Consider the following 13,692-nt stretch of genomic DNA (forward strand, 5'->3'; position numbering starts at 1 on the left):
CAGCCCATACTTCCTTAACTTGCTGACAAGAATACTGTAGGAGACCATGTCAAAAGCTTTGCTAAAGTCAAGGAACACCATGTCCACTGCTTTCCGTTCATCCACAGAACCAGTTATCTCATCATAGAAGGCAATTAGATTAGTCAGGCATGACTTGCCCTTGGTGAATCCATGATGACTGTTCCTGATCACTTTCCTCTCTTCTAAGTGCTTCAGAATTGATTCCTTGAGGACCTGCTCCATGATTTTTCTGGGGACTGAGGTGAGGCTGACTGGCCTGCAGGTCCCAGGATCCTCCTTCTTCTCTTTTTTAAAGATGGGCACTACATTAGCCTTTTTCCAGTTGTCCGGGACTTCCCTGGATCGCCATGAGTTTTCAAAGATAATGGACAAGGGTCTCACTTTGACCCTTTCTAGATACTATAAAAAATAAGATTTAAAACTAAAATGTGTTTCCCAGCTATGTGCAGGGGAAAAAAAAAGAAGCTTGGCTGTTCTTTAACAATTAGGAAGGCTGAGATTGTTTTTTAAACCTTCATTAGTTTTCTAAACTGTGCATGAAGAGAAGAAAAGGATCAGGGATTATATAAAAATATCTTTGTGATGGAACACAGGAGGTAATCATAGCAGTTTTATGAATTCAAGTGCAGAAAACTGATTTTTATTTTTACTTTATTTTATGGAAAACTAGTACATGAAGACATTGTTCCTTTTTCAAACAGATGACTTAATGTGCTGCGTTTTGGCTCACCAACTCCTGATTTCATACTACTGGCACCAAGCAAACAAAATTGTTCATCATTCTGTACCACTGAAGTCAGAAAAGGGTTTATGATGTGACAGAATTAGTAAAGCCATGAAACTAAAGTTTAATAAAGCACATCCAAGAGTTTTGGAGGAATAATTCCACCAAAAAGTGTAAAAGCACTGCAGGCCGATATGTTGGTTCATGAAATATTAAGAGCACAGGAGAGAGCCTCACTCCAAACTCAGGCTTGGTGCCTGGCAGTATAGTGGACCGTAGCAAAAAGGAGGAGAATTTACAAGAAAAGTTCTCCTCAGTCCCTGGAGCCCTGGGCAGCAACATGCTTGTTGCAAATGGAATCTTCAAAGAATTTAGCTGCCAGCCTCTACTGAACATGCGAAACAGAGACAGAGACTTATAACTTGGCCAGAATTAGGTGGACAGTAAAAGTCACCACTCTCATCTCCAAGTAACCCTGACCCCCTTTCCCCCCACACACAACTTTAAGTCACTGCTCCAAACCTTCTTAATGAAACTGTTATACAAAATTTTAACACTGGCAAAACAACGTAAGTTTCCCTAACCTCATTCTCAGAATGGCTGAAGTGTTTTTGATTAAACTTTCTGGCTCTAAAAAACAGAGAAAATGGACTTTGGAAAATATAAGCAAAAATAGATGCCAAAATGACTTTCTACCACCTGAGGGACAAAAGAGAAATCTGAAATCTGAGAAAGGTTCATCCTTCAACCAAAGGGGTTGAAATCTTTGGAACTGAGTATATAGGTAAGAAATCTGCTTAGATCGATTGTAACTTGCTGAAGTTAAGTTGTAGTAATTAGAAAGCCATTATTTGTAACCTTTCATAGCTCTTTCATTCTTACTTGAAATCACTTAAACATATGTGGTTTGTTAATAAACTACTTCTTCTTTTATTACAAAAACCACCTCAGTGCTGTTATATAGAAATGGAAGTCTTTAGCTAACCTAACAGGCTGTTTGGGCTCAGTCTCTTTGGATGCAGCAAACTTAATAACTTCTGTGACAGTCCACTAAGAGCGACTGAACACTGCAGAAAAATGTTTCTGTGGAACTCAGGAACTTGGGTTCCCTGATTGCTACCTGCAGAGCAAGATTCGGACTGGTAGAGTCCTGAAGCGTTTGCTGGAAAGGCAGACAAGTTGCTGTGCCAGGAAGCTGAGACCTAGTTTAGCCACAGCAAAGGTCACTCTTGCTGAGGTGGAGTGGTAACAGATGGCTCACAGTTCTGGGTGACCTGAGCAATAGGTCACAATGTTACACTAGGAAAATCGTGATCTGAATGACCAAACTATGGTATGAATTGTACATTAGGGACAGCTTTGCAGATTGTCATTACAATGGATAGGTCATCTCCAAAGGCAGCTGGCAGCCTATTTCTTCCCATGCATCACTTTCTGTACAAGTCTTCTGGGGTCAGGGAGGGAGGTCATCCAATCCCAGTCCCTCCTTGTAGCCCTTTCCATTGGAGGGCTGAACAGGCATCTTGCTCTATTTCTTTCCCCACATCCTAGAATTAGCTAGCATTTATGAATTTTGCAGTGAGGGTAAGCAAATAAGTGGGCACTTCATTCCCTCCCCCTCCAATATCAGTAGTTGGGTTGGGATTTGATAACTTTTGGGGAGCTGGCTTGTTTGTATGTTTACAGAAAATAACTTGTGTGGTAAGGAAAGACTCAAAAGGCTTAGGGGCTTAGTTTGGGTTCAGATAAGCACTTATTTTTGCATAATTAGCTGATCAAGACTCTAAACCTAGTGATCTGTCATTACTACGAGAAAGAGGTAGACATACCCATGAATTTTTGTAGGTGATATTTTAAAGAGACTTTCATAAAGATTTGGCCTTTAGGCTGCCCAGAGAAACCTGTTCAGCACAAGGCCCTGGCATTATATTTAAAGAGCTTATAAATTAAACCACTCTAATGGAAGCCTCACTGTAAGCTGCCTCATTCCCTCAGAAATCATAAAAAGCTTGAAAGGCACTGTTCAAATCTTTTATTACAAAAGGAGGTATTAACACCAACTAATAGAAAGTTTTGATGATAAAATTACTTTGACATTTTGATATTAGCCCCTTCAATTATGATGAAACAATCAGTAACTGTGTCTATAATGCACTAAGACTAGTCCCTTTATATCCCCCTATTTTAAAACAAAATGGAGCAAATTCACAGTGCATGTTAAATATACAGTATTTAACAGGATATGATGCAAGTATAACTACACAAATACTGTCATAATAAAAACTTGGGGATCAAACTAATTATTTCCTATTCTGTAGATTTAATAAGCACTGTAACATCCTAAAGAAAATGCAATTCCATTATATTTTAACCTACCTATGTTTCTACTACCAATTTATTTTAATCAGTTATTATTCATTTCCTGTCTTAACCAGATGTTGGTGGTGGTGCAGGTTATGTTAAACCACTGTAATCATAAGGCAGAGGCATTTCAGTGCTATACAGAATGAGTTATATATATAAATGTTACTCCTGAATGCTTGAAAAACTAAGACATGAAGCAGAATTGGTGGGGCACCCATAAGCTTGTTCAGCTCAACAGTCAGATATCAAAGCTGATCCCAATTGTTTTTCTGGAATCCCCCAAATATGAGGATACTAAGAATACTGATTCAAACCCAGGTATTACACATATTAAGGAAAAATATTTGGTTTCAGGGGAATCCCCAATTATTAGTATTAGAAGACAAGTCATTCAGACAGCCTTTCCAGGGGATTTCACCTTGATGTGGTAGGAAGTCTTGTGTGTTCCCAAGACCCTGAGAGATATGCCAGTGGGAGTTTTAATTCCTAGTATGGCCACCTAAGTCAGAGAGCTCAAAGGGTATGGGCCAGACAAAAAGCAGTCCACTTGTCCTTCAGCTTGGGAGTTCAGTGATAGGTGAACAACCTAAGCTCATAAAAAACACAACAAGGTGGCCATTCCAGCAAACAGCATGATAGGTAGTGATGCTGGAGCCTCTTTTGTGCCCTAAACCATGTTGGACAGCATGGGAAGGACTCAGGTTATTCAGACATAGATAATAGTTCAGGTGTTTCAGAATTTATTTGGGGTGTGCCCCACATTTTAACAACTGTCCCTTTGAAAAGAACTGTTTGAAGGAAAGATTTTTCTCCCTTCCTATAATCTCTAGAAAGATCAGTTAAAACTGGGCTGTGTGGTATACATTTCATGATTTGAATGCAAGGCGCCCTGTGTAGTTCAAATGTTCCTGGTGTTAACTAATTAAGGAGTTTTGATGTAGAAGGAAGAGACTTCTGCTGTTACCTCATATGCTGACAGCACAAAGGCACCACACTAAACATAGGAACAATCATTTTATGGGGGGGAGTGAGGGGAGGAAAGAAGTGCAGCTGCTTTTCATCCAGGATGCATGATGCTGCTCAGGGGTTGGAAGCCTCATACAAATGAGCAGACCCTTTCTGCTTTTTTCTGTAACACTCACTACCATACTATGTAAGTGCTTCCTAGGGAAATTAGATTTGCATAGTAATCACTAGTAGACTTCTTGGACTCATCTTCTCCCTGCCTTGCTATAGGAATTCTGCTTGTGACATACATCTATTCTTTAAAAAAATACTTTACGTTCATTCTTTATGGTACGAAAGGTTTATAAATGCCCTAAAAGTTGTCAGATACAGTAAAATCCTATTAACCAAAAGCCCCTTTATATCTAGCTCCTACACACCACATCCCAAGTTTTGAAACAAAAATTAGCAGTTTTCATATTTATTCATGGCTAATTTATTTATCTCAGATATTTTTGTACTTATATTAAATTCAAAATTTCAGTTTGAACTTGTAACATTCCGTTTTCACCTGTTTATGACTCAAATAGTGGATGTGTCTAGTTTAAAAAATGGTTACCTAACTCACAGTAACTGTTCTTCAAGATAAGTTGTGCACAAATACATTCCTGTGTTGGTGTATGTATACCCAATGTACTCCAGTTGGAGACTTTTGTCAGCAGTATCTCTAGGCAGTGGTACCACCCCTCTCTATTCATGCTCAGAGCCAAGGGCATAAAAAGGGCATGGCTGCTGTCTCCTTCTCCATTCCTTTGCACTGTTGTCTAAGTAATATCGAAAGTAGCGGGGGAGGTGAGAAGATCGTGGAATGTATATGTGCACAACACATCTCAAAGAACAACAGTTACTGTAGAGGTAACTGTTTTTTTCTCATTTGAGAGACTGTGCACATATATCTTCCACTGTAGCTGACTCACCAGAGTTCCCTTACAGGTGGTGGGATTAATTAATTAAGTAATTAATTAAAAAAAGAGATTACAGCACTGATTTGCTAAAACTGGCATAAACTCAGGAATCTTGAGACATGATACAGTGTCTGGCTGACAAAGTTTTCTTTTACTCAATTACTTTTTTGTGGTAAGATTTATTTATACTTTATTGTTTTTAAATTTCTCTTTTGGCTTTGTGTACATGAATTCTTGAGCTTCTGTTCAGTGATATGGTTTCAGACTTTTGATCTAATAGGCATACTTCATAGCAAACCATATTTCTGAGTCACTAATTTTAATATATATAGAACATAGAAAACCAATGTGAATGCTAGTAAATATCAAACCATAACTATTTAAGAAGTGTACTTACACATACAACACTGTTCTGGTGTCTCCCACTTTCCCAGCATCCCCCACAGTCAGGGTGTCATATCCTCTTTCCAGTTCAAACTCTTCAAAAGCTAGCTTTATGACCTATTAGAATGAAAAGATACGTATTTAATTAAATTATATCCTACAGATTAGATGATTTGTAATATGTTTAACAAATGCTTTAGCTTCTGGAGTCAAACCCTAAAATCCTCACTCCCATCGACTTCCATAATTGTTGTTTAAGTTTGACCAAGACCTACAGAAAAATAAACTGAACATAAAAATTTTCATGTTGTCTAATAACAAGAAAGAAGTCTTCAGATAAAGGTATTAAGGGTAGCAACATCCTTTGATAGTTTTTAAAGTTAATAAATAAAAATAGCACTTTATTTTAGTTATTATTATTATATACTGATATTGATATTTTGGCATTGGAAAAGTACAATAATATACAGTGACATAAAAGAAAGCCATTCTAAAGTATAGAGTGCAATAAATATCATTATATCTACACGTTTTTGGAAACCATAAATATGAAAAACTCAGAAATACCTTACAGAATATTTTCCATTTCAATTGAAATATAAAATAAAAAAGGAGATGAGGATGAACTATTAAAGATTGTCCACTTCATGAGAGAGCGAGGTAAGGGATGGTACATGTACATCAGTAAGAGAAATCTAAGAACTCCTTAACTACTGTCTATAAATTTGTTAACACAGAAGATATTATGAAGAAATTGATTTTACTGAGTATTCAATATAAACTTTCCATGAATTCTAATCGTAATGAAAGAAAAAAAAAGTGTTCCCTCCAAAAAATTTCATATATTTACTGTATTCCATTGAAAATCATAGTATGAAGTACAGAAATGTTCTTTTCATAAAGCTCCACAAAAAAATATGAGTCCAGAATTAGGACCTTATTACAGCTCTGAGTCAGTCTGCTGCAGTCACTAATATTACTCCTTTTACTTCCTTTATCTATATATCAGGTTTTCAGCAGATAGTCTGTCTCAATAAGTTATTCATTGTGTCCTTATCTTGTTGATGTCTGGTTACACCAGAACAACCTGTGATTCAATTTGTTTACAGGAGGGTGCTCTTTTTGCTTATGTTTTTGGACTAACAACAGTATTGGGGCCAGATCCTGGCTTCAATAGGTGCAGATTCCATGAGTGCTCCAGGGCACCCACTGGCAGCCCCACTATCAGAACCTCTCCTTCCCCACAGTGTTTTCTGCCTGCCGGCAGGCCCTGCACATAGATCAGTGCCTCCCCCTCCCTCCGCGTGCCTCTGCCCGCCACGAAAAGCTGTTTCATGGTGTGCAGGAGGCTGGGAGGGAGAGGGTGGGAACGAGGATGCTCAAGGGAGAAGGTGGAGCTGGACGGAAAGAGACAGAGTGGGGGCGGGGCCTGGGTCAGAGCCAGGGGTTGAGCACACCCCCCACCTCCACCCCCCCGGCACTTTGGAAAGTCAGCACCTGTGCTGGCTCCTGCAACAGCCATTTTGTGCCACTATTCTGGCAAAAGCAGCTAAAAAGCTGATGGCTTTGATCTCCTGAGTATTCTCCCTACATGACAGAGCCACTCCTCAATGAGGCTTGGGAAAACTCTCCCACCTCCCACTAGGATCTAAATATTGATTTAAAAAGTTAACCAGTTAAACGATTAAAATTATATCATTTAACTGGTTAACCATTAACTGAAGTCGCTCTGGCCAACCTAGCATGGCAGGGGCTGGAGCTAGGGTTCCTCCTGCCAGCTGGTGCGGGTCAGCTGGGGCCACTCTGGGGCTGGGAGGGAGGGGGTGAGGTCCAGCCGGTGCAGCACGGCCAGGGCTGGGGTTGCTCCGGCCGGCTGGTATGGTGTGGCCGGGCTGGGGTCCTGCAGGCCCAGCTCGGACTGGGGTCCCGCAGGTTGGCTGGCACAGCACAGCCAGGGCTGGGGTCCCTCTGGCCGGCCAGCCTGACGTGGCTGGGACTGCTCTGGCCAGCCCGGCTGGGGCTGGAGTCCCTCCCACCAGGCTGGCATGGCCAGGGCTGGGGTCCCTCCCGCTGCTGTGTGGCCACTGGTGTTAATGGTTAAGGTTGGTTAACAGTAAGCCTATGCTAACTTGTTAACCTTTTACATTCCTACCTTCCACCTATCTCCCATTTTTTCCTGGCCTCATGTAGGTAAGGAAACAGACTCCTCTGACTTTGCCCATCATATCCTATTCTTTGCATATCTTATTCTCTAGCCAGGGGGCTAGATAGCTGAGATCACCACAAGGTGCACCCTCAGAGAACTCAATGGCAGGCCTGATAATTTCAGGCATAGCAAATACTCTAGGATATCTTGGATATCTTGTGACTGCTTCCTAGCCTTGTGCATGGGCCTGCACTCTTAGTCAGCGGTGACCTCTACTGGAGGTTTCTCATGTCAATTTTCAATGACTCAGCACTCCAGCCGAGTCACACACACAGTCTGTATGCGAAACAAAACAGATCCCTTCTGGGATATACAGTACAACAAGGGCCCATCCCAGTACCCATCCATTGTTCAGTGTCTGTAGCCCTCCTCAGGCTCAGTCTTTAAAACTCCTGGCTCTGGTATGGGGCCACACTCCCAGAGCTTCCTCCCTGGAGACACTGTCCTCACCTGCTCTGGGCCTTTCTGGTTCCAGCTCTCCAGCTGCGCCACTAAACCATCTGATCCCCTTCTGGAGGTATTTACTGTTCAATATTCAGCCTCTTCTCAACTCCACTTCCCTAGTAGCTGATGGGAGGAGCCAGGCCCACCCACTACTCCAGGTCCCAGGCCCACCCACTACTCCAGGTCATGCAGGGTTCAGCCCCACTGTTAGGGACTGAACCCTGCATGATGGGCAGTGCTATAAGAGTCCAGAGAATGCTACACCACAGTGCTATGCATCACATTTTTTTTATAAAAAACTAAGTAAACCAACAAAGAGCTCTAAACTATGAGTACTAACTATTAAGACTATGTACAGGGTAAGGCCCAGAAACACAACTGTGATGCAGAGAAGAAAAACTGCCAGGAGGAGACTCACACACAGGGGTCTCCAACTAAGGCTCTTTGTGGTAAGAAGGAACTGATCAGGGAGGCACCACCCTTATATAGCTACAGGAGGACCAAGAGGAGATATACAACACATATGCTGCCCCGGTGGGCACCGTTATAGGAAAAAAGTCTCCAACTGCAGTGCACTTGCCATGAATGCCCATAAGTGGAATACACATCTGCAACAACTCAAAGAAGAATAATCCTCTACTGTTTTCATCTGATGCTTCAGATTGTTTACTTGGAAGGTCAGTTTGTCATCCCTGTTATTTATATTGATCAAACAAGTTTTATCATTTTGATTTTCAAGCATGTTTTCTACCATTGCTCAGATGGACTTTTCTTACTCATGTTGTGTCTTGTCTCTGCACTGTGTGGGTTTCAGTGGGAGCAGGCTGTGTGTTAAAGCCCGAAGGCAAAGAAAACTTTTGCTTTTGAATTTGTGCATTTTTACCTAGTCAAGAATCTTTCTGTAAAAGAACTTTCGTAGATAGAGACTTTCTCTTAGGGAGGCTGAACTCCTGTATAGAATTTATATGACAATCTACATCAACATGCTAGAAGATAAGCCACTTCAGCAATATGTATACAGGAAATAAATCAGACATTTATTTATTTTATTTGGACTTCTGAATACCTGCACCAAGATGTGCATTTGCCTTGCTGAGTAAAGATGTTATCCTGTCACTGAAACACCTCTTTCTTCAACTCTCTTGCTATTACAGTTGCCCACCTTCATCATGTCTGAAACCAGACTGTGAACTCTTTGGGACCAGGGCTGTATCTTCCTATTTGTACTAGTGGTACCTAGTACTCTTTTGGGTGCTATACAAACAATAATAATAGTAAGAAACCTCCATGAAAATTAGTCCAGCTTGTTTCTTGGCAAATTCTGCCCTCTGTAAGTATTGCTACACAATTTTCTCCCTCAAACAATTGCACTGGCTTCTGTTGTAGTGAAACAGCTCTCTTGTGTGGCTCCAGACATGAATAGTGTCTCATTGGGCTAAAGAACTTTTGATTTATTTTTCTAAAATGAATTATTGTGTATGGGATATACTAAGTTAAATAACTCAGTTATAAAAAAGATGTAAAAAAACAACATTAAGACAACAGCATTATAGACCAATATACTTCAGCGTTGCTTTTTAAGAAGAAAGCCATTTTAAATGTACAAAACCAAATACCCATATCTGAATGCTCCCCCAGAATTCAGTTGTTATGCTGATTTATAATTCAAAATAACTAATGCAGTTTGTTTAAAATACTGAGTTTAAATATGCCTCTGGATTAATACTCTGTATATTGAATTTCAAGATGGAGTGACTATTTGCAGATGAGTTACACACCATTAAAAATGGAGGGGACGAATGGAATCCCTCACATAACCTTAAGTACAGTGGTGCCAGCAGGCCTAGCTCTTAAAAGAAATCATTATATGACCAAACCATATGCAAAATTATTTTGGCAATATGTCAGCATTCCAGTTCAATGATCTATTGCATACAATATGCGCCTTTTATAGCCTGTATTTGTAAATCTGCCGGATGCAGAGATAAAGTGTACTTCACTAGACTGCATTATGTTTCAATAACCAGGAGCATTATAGGCACTACCATGAAGGTTGAATAATACATGTTCCCACCTGCGCCTAGCTGCACCCTCTAATGTCCCTAGGTTATAACAATGATTAACATGCCAAATTTTCATTTCTAAGTCAAGAAAAAATAAAGCCAAGGAACAATATGAGAAGCATGTAGAAGCATAAAAGTATAGCTGTTCTCCTTGACAATAAAAAACATAGCTTCACATAAATCAGTTTTAAAGCAACAGTAATTAAAGTCTTATTTACCAAAAGAGCGATGACTGAATATATTCTTAAAGTAGTAATGAATCATATATATGCTACATTTTGTTACATATTGTTTTATTTACATTCCAGTTTACAAATCAGCTATGAATATTGTTAATAGAGTAAATTATACAAAAATAATAGGGTTTAATCCATAATAAGAAGCACAGAATCCCAGTAATTGTGAAGATTATTCATAGGGAAAACACGGTGGACCTGATCACCTATGACAGTAAGGTCAGAAAATTGAAATCCAGTATTCTTTTTTAAGATAATTTCTTCTATACTAATAAAAATGAAGGTCAAGGAGAAAGCATGATGCAGTGGATCCAAGTAGATACAGAGTCAAGAGATTTATGTTATGTTCCTTGGGCTGTCACTGACTCACTGTGTTAACTTGGACAATACATTTACCCTATTAGCAGTTTCATTTGTACAATGAAGATAATGATGGTCGTTGATCTTTGTCCAAAATTTTGAGATTTATATAGTGAGTGAAAAATAATGTAATTATATTTAGCACTTAAGTATCTATATTTTTTCATCAACACTAGTATCCGAATGCCTCTCACATACTTAAAATAATAAGCAAAACCCCACCAACAACATTACTCTCCGTCTTCTCCTTCCTACCTTGTAAGTGAAGTGGATTCATTTTGGGGAGGTGGTTGTAATACTGGGGCATGGGGGTAGTGTTTTTGTATGTGCACACATGTACAATGTATGTATTGAAAAAATGTTGTTTCAAAGAGATTGCACCAATACAATCACAGACTCTGTTGTGTTATATAATGATGGTTATACGACAAAAAAAGAATCATTGCAAAGGTTCCATTCATGACTCCATAGTTAAGTGAATTTTGCAATTAAATACAAACTATTTTTGTTTAGCTTATTAAATAATTGTTTCGTTAAGATACCCCATGATGAAAAACTCTAGATAGCCATAACCATTCCAGACTACTTCTGGACACCTAAAAATATGCAACTCATTTGGTAGCCAAACAAATTACTGAAAAATTACTATGGTGGCATTAACCAGTGGTGTTTCCTCATTTTCACAACCACCAGAAAGAAACGCATTCTAAATGTGGACCAGGCTATCTGCAGTGGGTCCTTCTTTCAATCCATCCTTTGCAAATAGCTAGCGTATAATGTACATGCCACCTTACATACACCTGTGCATGTCTGACACATAGATATTTTTTTCTTTTGAGTGTCAACAGTGAGATTTGTGTGTGTCCACACACATTCGGTGCAGAAAGGCCAGGCTATCAGTGTTTTTACAAAAAAAGAGTCTGCTAGTTGTCAGCATATTTTGTTTGAACCCACTTCCTCAGTTAATTTCATGTTTTGAGAGTTGATATTAGAGGAAGAGTTATAAATGTTATAAGTCAGATATTCGGTACTGGACACATTAAACAATATTTTAATTCCATACCAAAACAAATTGTATTTCAAAACCAGTTAAGGTTGCTCAGGGACAACAATATACTCAGGTATAATGTGATTTGCAAAAAAAATGTAGCAGTTTTCTGTTGTGTGGAAGGTGAGGGTCCCATATAAGACAATTCAAAATGATTATTTAAGAAAGAAAGATGCCAGCCCTGAGACATCTGATAAGAGGCTAATTTTGCTGATTGGAGCTAAGTGAATGAGTGACATTCCTGGCAGAATTACATTTGCAAAGACATTGAATTGCTGGTAGTTTTCCTTTCTCTAAGTTTATCATCAATCAGGATTCTCAACACTGGAAATTAAAAGACTATAGGAATCGCCCAGAAGAAAAGACAGGAAAAGCTGCAGGATGGGATTTTCAAAAGTGCCTGAAAGTACCAGTCTTATTGACTTTCAACAGGGCTTGTGTTTAAGTCATTTAGGCCCTTTTAGAAATTTCCACCTACAATAAACAGCAATAACATAGCTAATGCCCAAAGTGAGAACAGAATGTTTTGTTTTAATAGCCAAGTACAAACAAGGACTAAAATATCTCTTAAATATCTGTAGAGACAAGGTGGGAGAGGTATTATATTTTATTGGACCAACTCCTGGTGGTCGGAGACAAGCTTTCCAGTTCTACACGTACTAAGATAAAGGTACTAAGCATGTCACAGTGAAATGCAAGACTGAACAGATAGTTTGGCATAAATAGTTAGCACATATTCTAAGAGGGACCATTCAAGGTGAAGTAGCTTGTTAACACCCCTGTAGTCACAGGACAAAAAAAGGGTGTGTGTGGGGGGGTATTGAGTTACAGATTCTTGTAATAAGCCATAAATCCAGTGTCTTCTTTAAGACCACAATTTATAATGTCTAGCAGTGTTATTAATTTAATCTCCCAGCCTCATCATTTGAAAGCGTTGTGCAGGTTTCCTTTGCGGATGAGGACTGACAGATGTCCAAACAGATTAAACATACAATTGCACAGGAGGAGACAGACATTAGAGATTAAAAATACTCCATAAAGAGGCCAATTTAAAATAAATGACATCCTGAAAGAAATCAGAAATCTTTTGAGGGTGTGAAAGTCTCTCATGTTGGCAACAAATACGGAAGCACAAACTCTGAAATAGGATTCCTGCTTAGAGCTGAATGCTTTGTGAAGATGTGAAGAGAGGACCTTGAAGCTAATCTGGGATTTTAAATTAGATCTTTTTGAAACACTAGCTATGGAAAGGCTACTCAATCTGCATAATGCCAACAACAAAAATAAAAATGTGCCCATAAGGCATGAAAAATAACAACCAACATGATACAAGCCAATAATTTTCACCAGATGTGGTGAAAGTATTTTTCAGTTATTACTTTCCAATAAGGTTGTCAAGGTTCCTCCCCACTCTGAACTCTAGGGTACAGATGTGGGGACCTGCATGAAAACCTCCTAAGCTTACTTTTACCAGCTTAGGTTCAAACTTCCCCAAGGTACAAATTAATTTTATCCTTTGTCCTTGGAATATCCACTGCCACCAACAAACTCTAACTGGGTTTACTAGGAAATGTAGTTTGGACACGTCTTTCCCCCCAAAATCCTCCCAACCCTTGCACCCCACTTCCTGGGAAAGGTTTGGTAAAAATCCTCACCAATTTGCATAGGTGACCACAGACCCAAACCCTTGGATCTGAGAACAATGAAAAAGCATTCAGTTTTCTTACTAGAAGACTTTTAATAGAAATAGAAGTAAATAGAGGTAAAGGAATCACCTCTGTAAAATCAGGATGGTAGATGCCTTACAGGGTAATTAGATTCAAAACATAGACAATCCCTCTAGGCAAAACCTTAAATTACAAAAAAGACACACAGACAGAAATAGTCATTCTATTCAGCACAATTCTTTTCTCAGCCATTTAAAGAAATCAT

The 13,692-nt window shown here is 39.2% G+C and overlaps 1 protein-coding gene across 1 annotated transcript in view; it reads right to left on the minus strand.

Moving 5' to 3' along the window:
- CSMD1 (CUB and Sushi multiple domains 1) overlaps positions 1 to 13,692 on the minus strand; it is a 1,692,034-nt gene that overhangs the window by 580,219 nt on the left and 1,098,123 nt on the right. The window contains exon 11 of the mRNA XM_077812120.1: positions 5,417 to 5,520. Coding sequence (XP_077668246.1) covers positions 5,417 to 5,520 — 104 coding nt within the window. The remainder of the gene's footprint in view (positions 1 to 5,416; positions 5,521 to 13,692) is intronic.

This window comes from Eretmochelys imbricata, chromosome 3 (genome assembly GCF_965152235.1).
Source record: "Eretmochelys imbricata isolate rEreImb1 chromosome 3, rEreImb1.hap1, whole genome shotgun sequence".
Taxonomy (NCBI): domain Eukaryota; kingdom Metazoa; phylum Chordata; order Testudines; family Cheloniidae; genus Eretmochelys; species Eretmochelys imbricata.